The sequence below is a fragment of the Ricinus communis genome, chromosome 10 (genome assembly GCF_019578655.1).
Source record: "Ricinus communis isolate WT05 ecotype wild-type chromosome 10, ASM1957865v1, whole genome shotgun sequence".
Classification (NCBI taxonomy): domain Eukaryota; kingdom Viridiplantae; phylum Streptophyta; class Magnoliopsida; order Malpighiales; family Euphorbiaceae; genus Ricinus; species Ricinus communis.
Genome location: NC_063265.1, coordinates 13,337,880 through 13,359,322, shown reverse-complemented (window position 1 = coordinate 13,359,322; position 21,443 = coordinate 13,337,880). Strand labels below are relative to the sequence as shown.

At 35.6% G+C, this 21,443-nt stretch overlaps 4 protein-coding genes across 6 annotated transcripts; 2 read left to right on the top strand and 2 right to left on the bottom strand.

Annotated features, from left to right (window-relative positions):
• Positions 1-521: 521 nt before the first annotated feature.
• LOC8274977 (glutamate--tRNA ligase, cytoplasmic) lies at positions 522-4,514 on the top strand. The gene is made up of 6 exons (XM_002512549.4): positions 522-788; positions 879-975; positions 1,056-1,209; positions 1,633-2,732; positions 3,134-3,607; positions 4,091-4,514. The coding sequence occupies exons 1-6, from the start codon at positions 646-648 to the stop codon at positions 4,307-4,309; spliced, it is 2,187 nt and encodes a 728-aa protein (XP_002512595.1). The 5' UTR covers positions 522-645; the 3' UTR covers positions 4,310-4,514.
• A 1,605-nt stretch (positions 4,515-6,119) lies between these two features.
• Positions 6,120-7,289, bottom strand: LOC8274976 (germin-like protein 5-1). Its single transcript, XM_002512548.4, has 2 exons — positions 6,959-7,289; positions 6,120-6,794 (listed from the first exon to the last, which is right to left on the bottom strand). The coding sequence occupies exons 1-2, from the start codon at positions 7,065-7,067 to the stop codon at positions 6,256-6,258; spliced, it is 648 nt and encodes a 215-aa protein (XP_002512594.1). The 5' UTR covers positions 7,068-7,289; the 3' UTR covers positions 6,120-6,255.
• A 2,962-nt stretch (positions 7,290-10,251) lies between these two features.
• On the top strand, positions 10,252-15,422 carry LOC8274975 (membrane-bound O-acyltransferase gup1). 2 transcript variants are annotated; one of them, XM_002512547.4, is made up of 19 exons: positions 10,252-10,509; positions 10,617-10,675; positions 10,763-10,944; positions 11,037-11,085; positions 11,238-11,341; positions 11,448-11,512; positions 11,641-11,711; positions 12,112-12,171; positions 12,286-12,399; positions 12,683-12,807; positions 12,902-12,953; positions 13,056-13,118; positions 13,304-13,413; positions 13,495-13,587; positions 13,689-13,770; positions 13,884-13,961; positions 14,695-14,770; positions 14,870-14,919; positions 15,017-15,422. In XM_002512547.4, the coding sequence occupies exons 1-19, from the start codon at positions 10,410-10,412 to the stop codon at positions 15,056-15,058; spliced, it is 1,575 nt and encodes a 524-aa protein (XP_002512593.1). In that variant the 5' UTR covers positions 10,252-10,409; the 3' UTR covers positions 15,059-15,422. The 2 variants fall into 2 exon arrangements, with proteins under 2 accessions (XP_002512593.1, XP_048225768.1); XM_048369811.1 differs by having other exon boundaries at positions 10,254-10,509; positions 10,837-10,944.
• Positions 15,423-15,971: 549 nt separating this feature from the next.
• LOC8274974 (flap endonuclease 1) lies at positions 15,972-21,443 on the bottom strand. 2 transcript variants are annotated; one of them, XR_007214327.1, is made up of 19 exons: positions 21,300-21,443; positions 21,095-21,211; positions 20,925-20,983; positions 20,666-20,725; positions 20,486-20,539; positions 20,298-20,346; positions 20,168-20,215; positions 19,983-20,048; positions 19,777-19,827; positions 19,434-19,553; positions 19,277-19,361; positions 19,054-19,135; positions 18,338-18,452; positions 18,184-18,240; positions 18,046-18,092; positions 17,873-17,927; positions 16,923-17,110; positions 16,557-16,676; positions 15,972-16,227 (listed from the first exon to the last, which is right to left on the bottom strand). XR_007214327.1 is itself a non-coding variant. In XM_048369812.1 (18 exons), the coding sequence occupies exons 1-17, from the start codon at positions 21,309-21,311 to the stop codon at positions 16,602-16,604; spliced, it is 1,152 nt and encodes a 383-aa protein (XP_048225769.1). In that variant the 5' UTR covers positions 21,312-21,443; the 3' UTR covers positions 15,972-16,228; positions 16,557-16,601. The 2 variants fall into 2 exon arrangements, 1 of the variants encoding a protein (XP_048225769.1); XM_048369812.1 differs by lacking the exon at positions 16,923-17,110 and having other exon boundaries at positions 15,972-16,228.

Genomic DNA, 21,443 nt, shown 5'->3' with positions numbered 1-21,443 from the left:
ATTTTGAATTTTCATTTCCTACTTGAGAAGAACTAAAACTATGGAAAAATCCATAGGTTTTATAATTAGGAGTCAATTCAACCCTTCTAAAACCATTTCCTATATTGTCAATCAATTCTTAAAGGACTCTTATTTTTAACTTACTGTTAGGGAAAAGGACTGATTTTAATTTTTTTTTTCTTTTCCAGTTAAAAGTTATCTTATTTAATGGTAAAACGTTAAAGAAAATATTATTTTCTCTAATTCTCTTTTTAATATAATGATTAATATATTTCATTAAAATGGTGATATAAGAAGGTTCTAAATAGAGACAACATTTCCTTCTTCTCCATATAACATTCTCAACGATTTCTCATGAATAAGCTCTTTTCTTTTTTAAATTTTCACTTTATTTGGAATATATTTTGGGTGGCCGAAAGATTAAAAGAAAAGAAAAACAACCGAAGCTGATGGCTGGCCAATGGGATTGAAAGAAAACCACGGGCTAAGCCCAAATCCAAATTGGACACGCTTTTTGCGATTCTATTCTATGAAACGAACTAGCGTTCCTTCGCTTGCTTCTTCTGCTCTGGGCGGCTCATCTCTTCTAAATTTCACTTCTCTTCCTCTTTCCTTTCCATCCTTCTTTTCAACAGCGAAAAAGAAATGGAGATAAAAGAGTTTTCTTTTGCAGCTGATAGCCCCCCGCTCTCCGTTATTTCCGCTGCGAAGGTCGCCGCCGTCTGTCTTCCTACTCCTACTATTCTCACCGACTCATCTTCCCTTCCCACCATTGTCTTCTCTGATGGGTACTTTCCAATCTCCTTTTTCTTTTTACTAACTTTTTCTTCTAATTTCAAATTCGCCTATTACTAATTTTTACTTGATTTGTATTGCAGGACTAAATTACGAGGTACATTTGTACTTCTTCGGTACATTGGCCGGATTGCTAGCCTTCCCAATTTCTATGGACATGATGCATGCCAATCTAGTCAGGTGAAGCTTTTTTCTTTTTGTACTCAAATTTCAATTTAGCTATTCTTTTACCAGAATTCTTGTTTTCACTCTCTTTGCAGATTGACGAGTGGCTGGATTATTCCAGTATACTTTCATCAGGGTCTGAATTTGAGAGTGCATGTACCTATATTGACAGTTATTTGGAGAAGCGTACTTTCTTGGTTGCATATTGTTTATCTATTGCAGATATGGCTATTTGGTCAGGGCTAGCAGGTATATGCTTACTTCGATCATGACTTCTTATTATTATGGGCGCACATCTATACCTCTTGCTTTGACTGCATAAAAATATTCCCGCCATCTTCTCTTCTATGATTATGTATTAATTTGGTTTAATATTGTGTCGAGGAATCAAAATTTGCTGTTTGGTAAAGAACCTACTGGAGTATAGGAGACGTTTCTTTTGAAGATGGTGTTTAGTTGAATTGCAATTTTTTACTTTCTTATAAATGATTGATATGTATTTTAAGCCTCCACCTTCTACTTCTCATAGAGTTAAAGAAAATTTAGTTAAAGATTCAATTTTTGTTGTTTGATGCGAGAAACTGCATCCAAATTTTCAATTTGTGTTATTATAACATTTGGATTTTGGTTTGCGTGATCCATGCTGATTCATAACATTCTATGCTTCTGCAGGATCTGGGCAGAGATGGGAAAGTTTGAGGAAATCAAAGAAATACCAAAATTTAGTACGTTGGTTCAACTCAATATCTGCAGAGTATAGTGATGCCTTGATTGAAGTCACATCAACATATGTTGGCAAAAGAGGCGCGGGAAAACCTGTGACAGCTAAATCAAAAGAACAACAATTCGTCAATGGAGATATCTCTGAAAAGGGAAAAGCAGGTAGTAAAACAGCTGAAGTTGATCTTCCAGATGCTGAGATTGGAAAGGTGTGTCTGCGATTCGCTCCAGAGCCCAGCGGTTATCTTCACATTGGGCATGCAAAGGCAGCATTACTAAACCAGTATTTTGCTCAACGATATCAAGGTGAGCTGATTCTTCGGTTTGATGATACAAATCCAGCAAAAGAAAGCAGTGAGTTTGTGGAGAATCTTCTGAAAGATGTTGAGACATTGGGTGTTAAATATAAAAAAGTTACTCATACATCAGATTACTTCGATGAGTTGATGAAGAAGGCTGAAGAGTTGATCAGGCAGGGTAAAGCTTATATTGATGACACACCACGTGAGCAAATGCAGAAAGAAAGAATGGATGGTATTGAATCGAAATGTAGGAACAACAATGTGGAGGAGAATCTGAAATTGTGGAAGGAAATGATTGTAGGATCAGAAAGGGGTTTGCAGTGCTGCCTTCGTGGGAAGTTAGACATGCAAGATCCAAATAAATCTCTTCGGGATCCAGTCTACTACCGTTGCAATCCTGTTCCTCACCACAGGATTGGTTCCAAGTACAATATATATCCGACATATGATTTTGCTTGTCCCTATGTGGATGCTTTAGAAGGTATAACTCATGCACTTCGATCAAGTGAGTATCATGATCGAAATGCTCAATACCACAGGATTCAAGAGGATTTGGGAGTGAGAAAGGTTCACATTTATGAATTCAGTCGGTTGAATATGGTCTATACACTACTCAGTAAACGTAATCTTCGGTGGTTTGTTGAAAATGGAAAGGTTGATGGATGGGATGATCCTCGGTTTCCAACTGTCCAAGGAATTGTACGCAGAGGTTTGAAAATTGAGGCACTAGTGCAATTTATTCTTGAACAGGTAAGATAATGTGTCCGAATTATACTTTCTGCTGTGATGCTTTTAACTGTATGCAAGGACTGCGAGTGTGTGCTAGTATTGTGGGAAGCTAGTTTTAGTTAGATAATATTAAAACAAATGCTGAAATTCTGCTTCATGAGGTTTACCTTCTTGGATTGCTCCATTGTTTCACTATATAAAATTCTTTTGTTAGATTGCTGTATCAATTGTTAAGATTGATGATAGAACAGCTTAGGAAGGCAATTTCAGATTAATTGCTTATTTGTGTTTGCTCAATTTACTCGTTACTCATTTCATCCATTTACAAATGCGTGCTTTCTTGTTTATTCTAGTGTCTAGCTTAATTTGTGTGAAAGGCCCCTTTATTCTTAAAGTTTAATTTGTTTGTCCTTATTGCTTAGGGGGCATCAAAAAATCTTAACCTGATGGAATGGGACAAACTCTGGACAATTAATAAGAAAATCATAGATCCTGTTTGTCCCAGACACACTGCTGTTATTGAAGAAAGGCGTGTGCTACTGACCTTGACTGATGGTCCTGAAACTCCTTTTGTTCGCATCATACCTAGACACAAGAAGCATGAGGGTGCTGGAGAGAAGGCTACAACATACACAAAGAGGATATGGTTAGACTATGATGATGCAGTGTGCATTGAGAAGGAGGAAAATAAGGAAGTAACCTTAATGGATTGGGGGAATGCTATAGTGAAAGAGATTGTGAAGGATGAGAGTGGAAAAGTTACAGAGTTGATTGGGGCTCTACATCTTGAAGGATCTGTCAAGACGACAAAGTTGAAGCTCACCTGGTTACCGGAGACGAGTGAACTAGTTAACGTCTCGCTCGTGGAGTTCGACTATCTAATAACAAAGAAAAAGGTAATGTCTTGCCAATGAAAACTTCTAATTCATCAATTCGGTTGTCTTGTCAAAATGAAAAATGCTTATATTGAAAACTGTAATTGTTGGGTCTGGTTTGCTATTGAAGTACGTATGAGTATATGTGGTTCATAATTGGATCCTCACAAATGGGTCCAGCTTTTTATTCCATTTGCCTGGCATGTTACCTTTCCTATTACTTGTTGGATATGAGAAGGAAACTGTCTTTTTCTTGCTTTTGGGGAAAATGGATGCTTCTTTGAAAAGTTTGCCCAACTTGTCTTCGGAGTGGTCAGATTGCATGCATGTTTAGTTTGGGTTGGGGATGCATAAACAGGGGGTAGGAGAATCAAGTCGAATACTTGTCCGATATTTTAATGTAGGTTATACATGATTTATGACTTGTAAACTGAGTTTTAACTATTTGATGTGGTTAATAGTAATCTGCTAGTAAATTATTGCTTGTTGCTGTTGTGAATGCAGCTGGAAGAAGGTGAGAATTTCCTCGATGTGCTTAACCCATGTACCAAGAAGGAGACTGCAGCACTTGGGGATTCAAACATGCGGAATTTGAAGCGTGGAGAGATATTGCAGCTGGAGAGGAAGGGCTACTTCAGATGTGATGTTCCTTTTATCAGACCTTCAAAGCCTATCGTTCTACTTGCGATTCCAGATGGCAGGCAGCCAACCTCATCAAAGTAGATCTTCACATTTGACTAGACGATTTTCAGGTTGTGAGATCAAATTGAACTACATGTATTTGTTATTTATATAAGCGAGGAGAATGGATGTTCTAATGCTTGGATATGCAATTTTTGTCGGAAACTTTTGATGGAACACCTTCTGGGTTCGCGTTTATCTTTATACGTATTTTAATGAATTAAAATATGCACTTACATTATTTAAACTCGGGTGCTCAGATAAGATTAGTGCTGATGTTATTCACATTGAAACAATATGGCAATGTAGAAAAGGCTGAAGCTGCACGTGCAGTGAGACATACCAAAACTGAGATGTTCTTATTGAATTTAGGAATGATTTTGTGTGTTGATGGATGCATCCTTTCTACGTTTTGTCCGTCTATAATTGGGAATATTGGGGTTGGCCGTTTCCATGCTTTATTTGCATTTCAGTGGCTCTTGTAGTGGACTCTGGAGAACAAATTGGAAGAGAGCAAAAGGAGTTTGGTTCTCAGATTCGTCACTGTTGCTCTATTATACTAGGTAAGATGTCACTTTCAGATTTGCTTCCTCAACCTCAACTCCATTTTAGGTTTGAAGGGCAAATTGTTTCTTTCCCTGTAAACTTACTGGACTGAAGAATCGATATGCCCACGTCCATGTTTGTCTGCAATTAATGGATATAAATGAAGTAATAATATTCCCGTGCGGTAATAATTTTATTGCATTTCTTCTTCTTTTTTATGATCTCAGAATATTCCAAAAGCAATGATATATTAATGTTGCATCTTATTTATTAAAGGTCATACACGTGCCAGGACTATCCATTTTAGCCTCAATTATTTGACATCTCACCCAAATTTTTTGTCCTTCAAGGTTGAATCATGTGTTGTCACTTTCATTTTGGAAAATAAAATAACAAAAGAGTTCCCTGTAGATATTCATTGATTAGTCCTCTACTTAATTCTCAACAATTGCTAATCCAACCTGTTCTGCATCTTGAAGGATAAACAAAAGAAAACCCATTCATATTTCCCAAGTTAAATTAGACCCTTTTCACTTTGAATTGGAGTACACTTCAATTAAAAATACAATATGACAATACCTGCTTGCTGGCTTTCCCTAATAATAATAATTATTATTATTATTATTGGGATAATGGACAAAGGGGAAAACAGCACATTAAGGGTAAAGAATCAAATCCATGTCCCCAATAACAGTATTCCTTTAGGGCTCCCTTTAATCATGATTTGTAATTATTAATAGGGTAAACCTCTATTGATGGGATTAAGAAATTATTTAAGCCATCCACCAAGTCTACCCTCAACTTGAATATTGCTCGACTTTTCTTGGGCAGTGTGGTTAATTTTCTCTTGTTTTATCTAACCCATAATGGTGAAGTATGGCTGAAGCTATTACAAAATTACATGTTAGAAGATGCAAGCAGAACAAATGTTTGTACTTCATGGGTCCATAAAACCATTTCACATCCACCTCCTTAATACACTGGGTATACTCTTCCTCTCCTACAAAAGGTAACCATTATTCTAACAAGTCAACTTTAAAAGGTGAACCAAATGATGGGTTTATCATGCCAATTTTTGGGTTTAGGAGAAAGATTAAGAGCCCACTTACCTCTACGCTATCTCCAAAAAGTCTTCCTTCGTATAGACTAATAACATTTTCTTGATTTCATACAATACCACCAAATAAAACAAGAATGAACATGTGGCATTGATGAGTAATTTCTAATATGACAACTACTTGAAGAAAGAAGATAACACTTAAAAACACCGAGTAAGGGTAGGATATGCAGAAAATATCACACAAAGTTGAGAGTAACACATCTTTATTCTCATTTTCCAAGGACAAGAGTGAGAAACAAATTCAAATGTTCAAAGCACAACAAATCCCGTAAATTGTTAAAATACCAATAACATTGAATGAACAAAGCTAAAAGACTTTTGTTTACTTCTTGGGAGCCAACCTAGACTTAATCTTTTGGACCTCTTTAGTACCCACCTGGAAAGCCTTAGTCAACACATGATCCGGAACTGGGGGTGTGGCAGCAAACAATGTGGCAGCTATAGCCTGGGTTCCTGGCAGCTGGCTGTTGAAGGCAGCAATCACAGCAGCTGGATACTTTCCATTGTTCTGCTGGAAATGTACCAAGCCTCTCGGGAAAACAAATATCTCACCCTTGCTGATGGTCTTTGAGATCAACACATTTCCGGTGGTGATGAACCCTACATCCAGCTGGCCTTCGAGGACAAAGACCATCTCGGTGGCGCGTGGATGAGTGTGGGGAGGATTTAGGCCGCCGGGAGCGTAGTCAATTCGAGACATAGAGACTCCTAAGGTGTTGAGACCTGGGATTTTTTGAACGTTGGCTCCTGTGACTAGAGAACCTAAGGTATTGTTGGTGAGCCCAGGCTTAGCTAGCACGTTAGAGTAGAAGTCTTCTGCTGTTATGTTTTCTTTGCAGACGAAACCATTTATCTTTATTCCTGTTCACAAATTATAGCGAAACAGAAATTAACACAAACATAGTTAGAAAGAAAGAACTGAAGAAGCGATGAATTCCATTACTAGCTCAGCAGTTGAGTGTCTATTGCCTGCTTAATTGTTCTAAGAAAGAAAGGACGAAGGGGAAAATGAAAATTGGAAGTACCAGAAGTAAGATCAGCAACACAAACATCTTGAAGCAAGTCAGGATCAGCTGCAACCGAGCTCAACACGATACCAAAAGCCATAACAAATAAGGCCACTGTAGCCGCCATAGCTGCAGTTTTTATATTATTATTTCTCGTGCTAAGTTTATAGCAGAAGACAAAGGAGATGGATGAGTGTTAGTTTGGAAATGAATGAATAGGAGAGGAATGGGAAATGTATTTATAAGTAACAGCTAAGATATGGAGAAGATGATATTTTAAAAAGGGTTTTAAGGGGGGGATGCTGTGAATGTTAAAGCACGAAACTTGCCTTCTTAGACCAAAAGGAAAGTCATGGCTCTTGCCTCTCACCAAGTCATGGACCCCAGCCACAATGCTTTGTATTCTTTATAGTATGCTTGGACCAAGTCTCAGGGTATGTACAGATGGTGACCCACATCAAAATTACTTTCATTTCACAACTAAAATTTAATGCATAGGACCCATGTGGATTATAATTAATTAGGATGTATAATTAAATCTATGTTAGCTCCATCAGGAAGAGATCTGGGATGGATGGCTTGTTCATTTTTATAATTCAATGGCCAAATAGGTTTTACAGTTGACTTAAAAAGAGATAGGTTATCCTCATGCAGACAATTTTATTCAACCCTTCAGAGCAAAAAAAGGAACCTTAACATTAATGTTATATATAATAAAAGCTACCAAGTTTCCATTATTGTGAAATATGATTATGTCCAAATAGATGGCTTTCTTATTATGTCTTCTCTTTGCTGATGTATGTAAAGAATTTTGGATGGAGGCCGACTCTAGATTGGATCTCCAGATGGGTTTTCTTTAAGAAATTCTTTTTGAAAGTCAAAGAATAAAATGTTGCAAGCTGATGAGTTGGAGAATTGGCACATTTCGTAATTTCCACTCTCATCATTTGCAATACAAGAACCAGTCAGATCAAATTGTATTAAAGTCTTAATCCCTTGTCACAAGTTTTATCCTACTTATTTGCTGATGGAATTCCCTCCTAAAGAAATAGTATGACTTTCCTGGCTCCCAAACAAAAAAGAAAACATGCACTTACATTATGCAACTTGGTAATCTTAATTGTTGTTGTTTGCAGGGGATGAGATGCAAATTAACAATCACTTGCCAAGCATGCAAGATGCAGAAGGTTACAAGTCACTGTTAATTTGGTAGCTTCTGGAGGGGGAGAATGTGTGCCAAGAAAATACAGGCTTTCCTTCAAGAATTCAAACCTAATTCTACTCCTTGTGTTGTGGGGTTCTGTAATATGTTGACTGTTATCTCAAATAACTTGGATCCCCGCAAGTGAATTCTTGTTACCAACCTCATTAAGCATTACAGTTTCAGTTGATATAACACTTCACCTAACCTACTCAGTTTTTAAACTTTAGCTTCATTGAATTCCTGATACACTGAAGGCTTCAGGGTTACTTCCAGGTTATGATTTTTTAAAATTGGTAACAGAAAATCAAATGGATTTGGTACTTAGTTGATATCGCACTGTCTATTATCATCCCTGTTCCCTTTGTTTGTCTCTGTTCATATGGGATATCCACTCCTCTGAAATATGCTATGGAATAATAAGATCTGTTTGATTTTTTTTTCTTTTTCTTTTTTTTGTTAATAATACCATTTATTTTTAATACAAGAATTGTTTTCAAATAACTTATCAACCAACTAATTATTTTTTATCTAAAATAAATGATAGTAGTATATATTTTTTATAATATATAGCTAAATTAAAATATAAATTTTAGATATATCATATAACTATGTACAATAACTTTAAAAGAATTTATTATTGATTGTTGAAATTGTAATGTACGGATTTTATAAATTGACTGAAATATGTAAAGGACTATAAAATAAAATACAGAACATATAAATATTTCAAAAAATTATAGAATATAAAATTATAAAAAATGCAAAAATCACTTCAGAACTAATATATATATATATATATATATATATTTTTTTTTTTAAGATCTAAATTTTTTGACATATATATTTAGTTTTTGAAATATATGGAATTTTTATTTTGACATATGTATCAATTATATTGGTAGTATTCATTTATACAATATTAGAATTAATAAATAAATATTTTAAAAATAATATTATACTAATAAATTTTTAAAAAAAGTTAGAAATATTTAAAAATTATAGTTAGTTTGCTATTATTTTTTTAAATAATATTAATTAGTATTAAATATTTAAAATATATTAAATTATACCTATAAACTTAATTTTATAATCAAAATAATAACAATGGTCATGCAAAATACGGACAAACGACTAGTTATAGTAATTTGTTATCAAAGTAAGCTATTAAGTAGTTTTTTGTTATAAAAAATAACAAAATTATTTTTGCCAATGAATAAACTAAAACTGAAATGTTTTTTCGAAAAGAAAAATTGAAGGTGGTCTTTTTTTATTTATCCAAAGAAAAGTCACGAATTAGAACAATATCTATCGATCTATATGAATTGATAATCAAATTATTGAAATATCGAGCTAGATTGCTCGAGTTTTACCGATTAATATTTTTATTTAATTCAATAGAAAAATCTAACCAATTTAGTGTTGAATTACCGGTGAACCTATCGGTCGGGTGGATTTATTAGCATATACCAATGGGTGGCAATGATATGGCATAGACTACGATTGTCCGACAGGATCCCCCACTGACTTGGCCCGGGCCTAAGTGATTGCCCCTTGAATTGGATTGATGAAGGCATCTTAATTAACAGAAGAAAGAATATTTAATATCGCACTTTCCGAGCACAGGAGAGATGAAACGAAAATTCATTTTGAGCTATGAAAAGAAGGTTCATTTCCGGCTAGGCTCTTCAAGAAAGAGAGCTAGGTGTAATACTTTTTCTTGTTAAGGCATACAGTCTCAAATACTTTACCATCTTTGGCTGGCTCTAATGATTCAATGTTGAATCAGCAAGTGTCCCTTTTCTGAATCTCTTGTTACAGCTATTGCTAATCTCTTCTCCTTCTCGACAGTTTGATATCTAGTGGTGAAGTGCGGACATCCAGTTGGAAGATTTAGTTGATGCCTGCCTTGCGATGTTGGTCCATGCGAGCCGGGCTACTTAAAAGAAAGTTATCCGAGTAATGCCCTCCTAAGCCCAGTCCAGAAGTGCTTGTCTTTTTTCTTTCTCTCGTTTGAACTGTGACATGGCACATTGCATGTGGGTCCCATGATTGACATGGCAACGGAACAACAGAAACGACACAGTTTCAATTGTGAAATAAAATGGCGTGATTTTTCATCTTCTGCACAATCGTGGGAGCAAACTGCCACTGGTGCTGTCTCCTCGACGCCTGATTAAATTTGGTATTCTTAGAAGAAGAAGAAGAAGAAGAAGTCTGTGATTTCTAAACTCATCAAAAACAGTAAACTGCGTCCAAAAAACGAAGATGAGCAAAGAATGGAAGCGAAAAGAGCTAAGCATATTAGTGATATATGCGATTGCTTTCTACGCCTTCATAATCCATCGGTCCCTTCATCTCTCTCACGGTCTTCCCTTCTTCTTCTTCTTCCTCTCCTTTTCTTTTTCTCTTGAATTATTATAATTCTTTTTGTAAATAATGTTTTTCCGTTTAAAATTGTTCTGGAAATGCTAGATCATAAATCAAAGCTCTACGGTTTACGCAATGGATGGCTTCTTCCTCCTCGTCTCAATGTAACTTAATTACATTAAATTCAGAGTCTTGTTGGTTCTTTATCGATTAATATTACTGTTTCTAATTATTTTTATGTATTGATTTAGGATGGTTCCGATGCTCAATGGAGAAACTTTCGCGTAAACTTACCAATTCTTACTGTTGTTTTTGGAATGTTTAGTGTGCTGGCCAATAGCTTCAGAGCTTTTTTTTATTTGAAAGCAAAGGGAATGTCAATTGTTTGGCTTTTCATTTCTCTAGCCTACTTACTATATCTTCATGGAGCTTGGTCTGTTTTCCGTCTATTCAAAACTAATATGCTTTTTAGTTGTTTATGTTATTTCTCTAATCTCCCCTTCTTCTTGTTTTGTATTATTACAGCACTCTATTTATCCTGCTCATTGCCTCGGCTAATTTTGTTTTAGTAAAGGTGTGTGTGTTTGCTTGCTTTTTTTCCTAATGAGTTTAATGCTTTTGTTGGTTTTTCAATTTTACAATCTTTTGTTGCACTTCAGATTGATTAAGTTGTCGTTCATCTTCCTGATTTTCGTGCTATATTTTACTAGATTTGTGTTTCCGCAGGTTTTTGCACAAACAAACTACTTCTCTTTCCTACTTTGGGTTTTCAACATTTTTTTCCTTCTTTGTAATCGGGTTTATGAAGGGTATTCATTCTCCATTTTTGGGTGAGTTGGATAAGGTTATTATACCTATGCCTATACCTGTTTACTAATTCACATTACAAGAAATTATATTCTTCTGTTCACTAACAGTTCTTCCCTTGTTCTATAGTCAAAGATTGGCATTTTTGGATAACTTTCGAGGCACCTTTCGGTGGCACATTTGCTTTAATTTTGGTAAATTGAATTCTTTTTACTTCATTTGTTTTATGGGATCTGAGTTTCACAAGTATTGTTTAACGCCCCCATTTGCAAGTTAGGAAACAAAAGAGTTATGGAAAGTTTTTTTTCTTTGTTTCTGACAGTTATTTTACGCATGATAAGCTTTGGATATGATTACCATTGGGCAAATCAAGATTCTCGTTTTGATCAAAAGGTATTGTTACATAACTTCTCTACAATTTGTGTATATTTCACATGACTACATGCTTCTTCTCTCAATTTAGTCTAGAAGTTAAACAACTTTGCTTTTCCTATTCATTGGGAAATGATGCCCGGCCTTGCTGTCCTCCTATAATTATGCTTATATCGTGCATGAAACAATCTTACTGATGCCTAGGCTGATAACTGAATCCCTATTACCCATGTCATTAAGTGCATACAGTTATTTTGTGGAGATTGGTTTACATTCTATGCAAAATTGAAATATTTATTCTGGTGTTCAATATTTGGGTGTCTTTCTGTGCTAGTACAGTTTTGTCATTTGAGAGTATATAGTAAATTGTGCCTAAACACACGGTAGTTTCATTGATATTTTATTGAACTGGTGATCTTAGAAGCACATTCAACGTTGCCATGTTTGCAAGTCAGGAAAAACATGCTACCAATTTCTACAGGTTAGTTGCTTCTTAATAATGAGTCCAACTGTTATTGTACTTGCTGTCTGTTTGTTGGTAACATCAAAATGTTATTGTTCCTTTTCCAGTTTTAATTTTATTTATTTTACCCAGGAGAGAAGTACCCCAAATGTGAATTTTTCCTTTAGCATATACCTTTCTTATTTGGTATATGCACCACTCTATATTGCCGGACCAATTATGAGCTTCAATGCCTATGCCTCACAGGTCTGTGACTTTCATTTGTATTATTATCTTTTGTTGCATATTAATGATCATGTTTTTTGTTTATGGCTAAACGTAGAATAGTACTAGAGAATGGGATCAGATTCCTACAGTAGGTTAGGTTTGAGAATCATATCTAGTTGCGTTTTTCTGCTAGTTTTCTGGTTTTGAAGATTGTGGTTGCAGCTAAATGTATGGACCATCGTTCATTTAGTTTTACTGCCCAAAATGTTAGGTAATTCCTAGTTCCATTTACAGAAACTTACAAATCCTATACTTCCTGCAGTTAGATATGCCTCAGAAGAATTATGCTGCCCGAGATGTTTTTTGGTATGGGTCGCGTTGGATATTTAGCTTTCTTCTGATGGAACTTTTCACTCATCTTTTTCATTACAATGCTTTTGCAATCAGGTTAGTGTTTAGAACTCAAGGATATGGCACATACAAAAATTATATTTTTGTCCCTCGTAAAACAGGATTAATTACATTTGTATATACTAACCAGTGGCCTCTGGAAATTGTTATCCCCTATGGACATATTCATCATAGGATACGGGGTAAGATGATACTTAACCATGTTACAAGTTTTTTATATGCATGTTTGAACAAGATTCTGAGCAGGTTATCTTATATGATACCACTTTTTTGTACGGCTGCAGGTATTAAACTTCATGTGGCTAAAATTTTACCTCATTTGGCGCTATTTCCGATTCTGGTCACTGGTATGTTTGTTGGGCTGCAATCTTTTTTCCTTGGTGGACTTGAACTGTCTTTAGTCTAGCCCCCTTGGCAGTCTCTTGGTTCAGTTATATAATTTCGTCCTAATTTGTAAACAAACTATAAGCTGTTGTTTTTGGTGTCTAATTACACCATAAGAAGAAGTTCTTAACAATTACTTTTCTTTTAGATTTGTGGCGTTGAAGCCCCTGAGAACATGCCAAGGTGCATTAATAATTGCTACAACTTGGAGACTTTTTGGAAAAATTGGCATGCTTCATACAATAAATGGCTAGTGAGGTGCAACTTTTAACTCTTATACCTCAGCCCCGACCTTGTTTTTTCTGTGGTATGTATGCTTTATGAATCACTTGATTTCAGGTACATGTATATTCCCCTGGGGGGAACACAGAGAAAGCTACTTAATATATGGGTAATATTCACATTTGTTGCGGTCTGGCATGATCTAGAGTGGTATTTTAACTTCTACCAAGTTTTTCTTTTTTTATCACTTTTCTGGTATGAGACATGGTATAATGTGCCCCTACCTGACACCTTATTCTCTTTGGTCCTAGGAAACTTATTTCATGGGCATGGTTGACATGTTTATTCTTTATCCCAGAAATGTTGGTGAAGTCGGTGGCAAATGGAATGCAGGTGTCATTCTGTGGACTATCCAATATGATACTTGACTTTATAAGAAGATACTTCAGTTTGAACCGTGGTTATGGCCTATTCCCTTATTTCTGTTATCTATGTTACGTTCTCAGGCAGAGAATGCTTTTGGGGAGTTCCTTTTCCGAGAACTTAGAGCAGTGGCCGGTGCTATCACCATCACATGTCTAATGGTATGTATACACAGCATACAATTTCTTCTGCGATCATTTTATTAACTTGGGACCCATTTCCCAACAAGAGGTCAACGTTTCTTTTAAGCGGTAGAAAAAAGAGTACTAAGACTTGAATTAGGATCTTCACTATAAGAATTCTCTAAATCCAGAACTCCCATCCGAGTCTAAATTTTCTTTTTTATATATAAAAGTGGAGTGTATATATATGCTGATCATTGGAAAATTCTGAGCATCTTAGGTGCATTTCTTTTTAGTTCTTGTAGATAGTCTTTATTAGATTTTGACCCAAAGAAGACATGGACAAAATATGGCTGAATGCAATACAATGATTTGGACCCTACATACGGCTGTTTGCTTTGTGATGATAGTTGCACAGAAGGCAGACATGCTTGCTGTTATTATCTTCAAACTATTTGGAAGTATTTAAATGAACATGTATAATTTAATTGTAGATGGGGGCCAATTTTTGTCATGCATTCACTGTGCTCCACCTGCTATTGTAGCACACATGTTTATAATCTAATATTATTTCTCATTGACAAAATTTTTTGAAATGGCCAACATTTTGTTGTTCAGGCAAAAACTGTTGCTACAAGAAAAGGGATGCATTTAACATCCATTGTTTCTAGATCCCCTTGCCTCTCTAATATGCCTCACTATAGAAACAAAAATATCAAACATACATATCTAAACCATGTGTGCAATTTTTCTTTTAACTGTTCATATCCAGGTCGCAAACCTTGTTGGCTATGTTATTGGACCATCAGGCATTAATTGGCTGATTTCACAATTTCTTACCAGAAAAGGCAAGTAATCACCTTGCTCCTTTTATGTTTATGTTTATTCTGAAATTGTTAAGACACCTGAATGCAGCTGGGTATTTGCTACGATATTCCATCTTGCAGGATTACCTGTATTTGGTGGCATGTTTATAACATTTTATGTGGGGACAAAGGTAATTGTCGAGAAATGTTTGTGTAATCTCGAAGAGTAGATTATGAGTTTTCTTCTTTTGTTTTTTCAATTTTTCTTGATATTCGCTTATTTTGCAGCTTATGTTCCATATTGATGATGCCAAGCAAAGGAAGCACTAAATTAAGTTTCCCCTGATGAAGGTTCTATACTCGGCCTATACCACTGAATGCTTGACCTCAGTTAAAAATGAGAAGGATATCATTGCTACTAAGAATAGGACACATGAACCCATGAGCTTCAGTTGTGAAAATGAAAAGGAAACCATTGCTGCTAAGAATAGGACACCATCACCATCGTGACCCTTAGAATAATAGATTTGAGCCTCTTTTATGCGCCCCTCAGTTTGTAGATTTTACAATATTAATCTTCAAAGGAAGAATACATAACCTCCTTAATTAAAGCCAGACGATTCAGTGCAATGTTTCATGTTATAATCAACAGCGGCTTTCTTATATAGATTGGCCCGTCATCTGTTCATGCAAAGATCAATTGGCACCTGGCATGCATACAACATTTCTAAGATTTCCTTGAACTGAGATTTTCTAAACCATAAGCAGTTATTTCTTTTAATTTCAATTTAGTAAATCTCAGTTTCGAATACTCCAGTTCAACCTCTACGCTTAAATTATATTAAGATTCCAAATTGGAATTTTGAAGAATGTTTCTGACTATAGTGCTTGTAATTTAAAAGTAGAATAGTATGAAATGGTCCAGGATTGACTTGGCTTAGTGACCTTCATATGTGGAAGTTTAGCTTGTAGTTATTTAGCTTAGTGATCAAACATGTAACTTCCAATATAAGATAAGAAAAGAGAGTCGTGTAGCCGTACTTTCACACTTTGCGAACCAATACAATTCAACTTTCTGTTTTACTCCCTTTCTTTCTCATCTTTTCCATCAAATTTCTTCTTTCTTGCCTCCCAAACACTGTTATGACCTAACTAACCTGGGTCTAACGTGCTTCTGCATGGTACTTCCAAATGCAACTAAAAATTACAGATTTCCCCAAATGAAGACTAGCATTATACAATCTAGACCAATGTTACTAGCAACTACATAAAATTATGCCATGGCACTAAACTGTAACCAGAAGCAAAAGTGTAGATTAATCAATCGCAACATCCACAAATCTTACTAACCTACAGGAAGAGAGAGGAAAAAAAAAGTACTATATACCTCGAAATTTCCCAGATAGATACAAGAATTATCAATGAAGGTTAAACATTCTGCATTCTAAGCATCCTCTGGATAATCTATGAGGGATGTTCTCTGATGTAAAAACTGATACCTTGATAAATAGAAGCAAAAAGAAATATTTAACTGTCAGGAATAGGAAGTAGAAACAAATTTCTAAAATGTCTGGCATCATAATAATGGACATTAGACAATTAAACACGCTTAACACGCAGTAACTGTTCCACATAGAGAAACTGCCAGCATATTTTTTCCTCCTTTCCCATTCCTAAGGAACCTTTAGAATAATTTTATTCTCTATGTCATCATCCAAGAAGAGGCTGGGCAGGGGCTCAGGTAATGGCTTGGATAGCCGTATATCAGACAGTTATCATACTCTTCATAAAAGAGAAGCAAGCAAGCAATTCAACAAAAACTTTTTACCTGATCACCAGCCATGTGTAGGATGAGGTTACGATGCCAGACTAACTACTTCTTCTTCCTACCACCTCCAGCCTTTGACTTTTTAGCACTTGTTTCTTTGGCTGTGTGATCAGGTGTTTCCTGTCACAAGAATGTACAAAGAATGAAAACCAAGAATGAGAAGAGGCATTCAACTAATTACCTCCATGAGTTAAACATCCAATATATAATTTGACAGTATCCACTATTTATAGCATTGGACAGAATTAAAAAATTAGAAGCAGCAGTTCACTTTCCTCATGAAAGTAACTACAAGTATATGACAACTATGCTGCTAAAAGAGCTAAGTAGAATAGAGATTAATGGAGATTAGCTCTGAAGGTTCACCAGAGTTTTTAGCTTCATATGCCGAAGCAGACACCTCTGGATACTGGCGTTGAGAGCTTGGAACCTAGATTGAGAATTGGCAGGCTTAACCTGCCAATGACCTTGGGCATGGAACAATTACAAGCTTGCACAGACAGCATTTTAAACTTGATTGCTGGTTTAGGAGATTGAAGCACGCATTTAGTTTCCTGTCATCCAATGTACCAAGAAGTTATGGTACCAATCAGTTCTAGACTTCCCAATGGATTAAATAAGGGAGAGGAATCATTATTCTTCTAAAACATTTTCAAGAAAGGAAAAAGAGGGTTTAAATCTCATTTAAGATTACTGTCCATACGTCCTTCCAGCAGTCATAAAAATAAATAACAAGAACCAAATCATTATTGTACAAGTTTGATGTGGAAATTTTAATTGTGGATACAGAACAGTGTAAGCTAAGGGAGGCAACACCATGGTTTCTTGGAGTTTTAACAAGTTAAAACCAGCGAGGTCTGAGCATCATGGGTCCAAACAATTGCTTAAAAACTAGAAATTGGGGAAGAAAAGCACCAGCAAGCCCACGCCAATTACATAAAGCAAGTTAAGTCACAACAATGACAGCCATAACATCAACTGATGCTAAAAATTAGACTCTCAATGTACTGAAAACTTTGCCAATAATATCTCCCAGCAACCAATATCATAATAGAATAGAATGTGCAACCCAATAGGAGGTTAGGAGCATATAGTAGGAAACATAAATCAGAGACAGTGTGGCTGAAGTGTCGCAAAGTAACTTAGTTCGCAATAGATAAAACAATTTTCATCCCAAAATAAGATGGAAAATTAACCCAAACAGCAGTCCCAACTAATTTGGGACTAAGAGCTGATTCAATTGGGTATTAAACTTAAAAACACATTCAGGCAGAGATGCAAATGTATGACAATTGAAATGCTTAATGGGATCGCACCTTCCGCTTAATGGGAATAGATGAGTTGGCAACTGGCTTAAAAAAAGATTCCAATCTGTAAAGGAAATCCAGAAACAAAATGACACAGGGCATAATTAGACAATTAAATAGGAAAATGAGATAAGTGCAAATTACTCCTTAGAGTTTCAGTTCAATCTCAAAACATCACTTACCGGCCCTGTGATGACTTGTTCTTAGCTGCTTTAATTTTTTCTATGGCCTGTTACAATTATGAAAATGAAAGCAAATAAACACACATTCATCAAGAAAACATGCAACTGGATATTTGTAATAATGAATTGAAGGCTCACCTTTGTCACCCGATCATTATTGAACCCATTTTCATTCACCAGAAAAGTTATCAGCCCCTGTAAAGATGATGAGATAAGATAATGCTTGAAACATGCCAAAAAACCTACTAGAAGACCATAAAGTTTACATCATAATGTAAGAATGTTAAATCACCTCTTGATCTGGGGCAGTCCACTTAAGCTCAGGTTCCTCTTCATCAGCAAGGACAAGTGGTTCCTTAAAAAGCCGCCGAGCCTCCTGATATGGCCAATCCTCTGGTATTTGGTACCTGAAATGAATCAATACCGAATAGAAACAGTAAGAAATATGTAAAGAAGCTACTTATCATGCAAACGAATATGATCATTCTGCATAACCAGCATACTCTAAGTTGCGGGATATACAGCCGACAATTATTGATGATAGAATCATAACAATGCCATTTTCATGAACAGAATATTCAAGTGCTAGAACAAACCATGAACTATAGCGCAGAGTTTACATGTTAATGTGCTAATAGTTATTAAGGTGAACCCACTATTCAAATGCCTAAACATCAAAACCTACGGTACAAGGATTGTTAAAGTGCTCATATTTAGCCAAGCAAATAGGCTTGCCAAGATGAAGATCAGTCTAGTCTAAAACAGACATGACAACTCAAGGATCTAACTAGAAAAATAAACTATAACTATACACTTCAACTTAAACTGAAAATTCATTGACAAGAACAAACTAATAACACAACGTAGTTTTTATACATTTTGCTCATTTATAATGAAAACACTGTTATCATTGTATGTCGAATTGGATCATTCATTCACCATATGAAAGACATGAAACACATGCATCCACTGAAAATTATGTGTGCTGTAGCTGAAAGATAAAATCACCTCTCTTTATTCATGTTCTCCAAAATATTCTCTATGGAGCCATGCTGACGAATAAGCTTCAAGGCAGTCATGCCTCCAATTCCTGTAGCATGAATTAGCCATTGCAATACTTTAATGCATTACCAAAACCTCAAGCACACTAATGATAATAGCTTTAGTTCTTACATATATTTTAATAAAGATGACTAAAGATGGAAGAGCTATAACTAAATATTCTGAATACCTCGAATGCTGTCACAATAATCACATCCAGAAAGGATGCAGAGGTCAATAAATTGATCCATGGTAAGGTTCAGCTCCTCCAAAATCTGAAACAAAATTATCATCAGAAAAGTGAATTAAATATCAGAAAAGAGCACCGTGGTCACTGTTCTAAGCACCTTTGAAGTTTCAAATTCCATAACTGGGACTTTTCTTGAGCTGGGATCCATCAAATGACGAAGAAACCTAGGAGCTCCAAAAGTTAAGGAATCCATGTCCTCAGAAGCTACAGCATAAACCTGAAAGATACAAAAATTTTGAAACATGTCCCAACTCACTAAATTTGGTAAACCTTAGGAAAGCAAATGGTCCTACTTATTTCCAGTAAATTGAAGGCAGTCTTGAACAAGAATAGATTCAAGCATTAGACACAAAATAAGCCAATTTCAAATGCTGCGCAAAACATAATGGGCATGGAAAAGAACCAAAAATAGCCAAAATATCTAAACAGAGAGTACATGCCTTTCCTGATTTGCAAAGTGCAGCACACTCTGCCTCTGCTTCAGAAGGAGCCTGCAGAAAAAGAAGAAATGTCCAAGCATCAATCTACATGTATTTCATCATCAGTCACAGATTTGTGCATGCATACTCTTAATTGACTCTTGTAGGTGCTATATTCACAATTGAAATTGAAAACAGTACCGGTTATATTAACTAAGGCAAAATACCTCAATTACAGGTACTCCCATTAGTCTTAAAAGTCTTTTGCAGTCTTCATTATGCTGTTTTGTCACCTGCAGACGTAAAGGCACAAATGATCTTGCTATTCAAATCTCTGTTCAAAGTGATTACGATGTTGACAGTGACCATAGAAACCACTATTAGAGGAACAAGAATAGAGCAAAGAACTAACCTTCACAGTCCGCTTACTGAATTTTTCAATGTCTTCCTTATTACCAGTCTACAATAGGCATACAGAATTTTGTCAAATGAGAACTGCAAGATAAAAATAAGAAACCTTGAATAGTAAAATTAAAATGTACCTCCACAGCTGCAGCCAATTCCTCAGTAGCATCTGCCCTCCTTGAGTAACTAAATTGCAAAATTTGTTTGTAAAATCATTATTTAACCATCATATGAATAATAAAAACTACAAACATGTGAAGCCAAAACAAGAAGCATAGGTAGGACAGAAGAAGTGAAAAATAAGAAACATAAAAATCAAATGTACCGTTTTGCTAGCTCCTGTTTTTTCAAATCCGGAGGCTGCCCATCAAACACGTAGCTGAAAACACAGATGGACTGTGTGATTTAGAGGAAGCAAAAGACCTCGCCATCTCACATCTAAAGCGAAGGAGCAATATATAATTGAAAAACAAATTGCAGAGGAAAAGGAGTAGAAACACATTACACGGGCTTCATTCCAGCCTCGAGAAGTCTAATTGTCCGACTAAACATGCCTTGTAAGTGACTGCAAGATAACATCGATACAAACAGAAGAAAAAATAAAACCCATGTTAACTATACAAAAACTCATGCATATATATAATTTGTCCAGGTGGCCCCAAAATTCAAATTTTTCAAAAAAAAAAAAAAATTAATCTCCAGTACATTGATAAAAAGAGAAAGGAAAGGAAATGAAAAAAGAGGAGAAGTAATAGAGTAAGAACCTAGTGACTTCACCAGCTTCATTAGTCAACATTTCAGTTCCACTTCTTCCTACTACAATCTGCAACAATTCATAGCAGCAACCCGTTCATTTCATACCCAAGAAAATAAATAAAAAAAAAAGCTTTAATTAAAAGAATAAAAAAAAGAAATGTGAAAGAACACAACATACAAGGAACTGGTAGATGCTCATGCTAGCGTCAATAGCGATCTTGCGGCCAAAATAGCTCTCAAACTTCTGCTCTTTCATAGCTTTAGGAGCATTATCAGCCAACAGCTTTGTTAAACCCTACAATTTCAACCAATTCCCAAATAATTGAGTCATTACCGTGAAAATGGTGTCAAATTGAGGAGAAATTTACAGGTATCGAACTAACCTTGATACCCATTGATAATTATGAAAATGGGAATCACAACTTCTTTCTTTTCTTTTGGGAGGGAGTTTAGGTCGCAAAGCAGGAGCTATACCACTGTAGAAATTGAGCGACAAAGGCACAATCTTTCCCGCCTACTGGCGCCTT

Excerpts from the sequence above, each read along its gene's own strand:
- LOC8274977 (XM_002512549.4), top strand. The coding sequence starts at position 646 with ATGGAGATAAAAGAGTTTTCTTTTGCAGCTGATAGCCCCCCGCTCTCC. Across the intron at positions 789-878 it reads ACCATTGTCTTCTCTGATGG|GACTAAATTACGAGGTACAT; the intron begins GTACTTTCCAAT and ends TTTGTATTGCAG. Across the intron at positions 1,210-1,632 it reads TATTTGGTCAGGGCTAGCAG|GATCTGGGCAGAGATGGGAA; the intron begins GTATATGCTTAC and ends ATGCTTCTGCAG.
- LOC8274976 (XM_002512548.4), bottom strand. The coding sequence starts at position 7,067 with ATGGCGGCTACAGTGGCCTTATTTGTTATGGCTTTTGGTATCGTGTTG. Across the intron at positions 6,795-6,958 it reads TGTTGCTGATCTTACTTCTG|GAATAAAGATAAATGGTTTC; the intron begins GTACTTCCAATT and ends ATTTGTGAACAG.
- LOC8274975 (XM_002512547.4), top strand. The coding sequence starts at position 10,410 with ATGAGCAAAGAATGGAAGCGAAAAGAGCTAAGCATATTAGTGATATAT. Across the intron at positions 10,676-10,762 it reads TTCTTCCTCCTCGTCTCAAT|GATGGTTCCGATGCTCAATG; the intron begins GTAACTTAATTA and ends GTATTGATTTAG. Across the intron at positions 13,119-13,303 it reads ATTTCCGATTCTGGTCACTG|ATTTGTGGCGTTGAAGCCCC; the intron begins GTATGTTTGTTG and ends CTTTTCTTTTAG.
- LOC8274974 (XM_048369812.1), bottom strand. Across the intron at positions 20,540-20,665 it reads GAGGCTGGAATGAAGCCCGT|CTACGTGTTTGATGGGCAGC; the intron begins GTAATGTGTTTC and ends CTGTGTTTTCAG. Across the intron at positions 18,093-18,183 it reads ATAATGATCGGGTGACAAAG|GCCATAGAAAAAATTAAAGC; the intron begins GTGAGCCTTCAA and ends TAATTGTAACAG.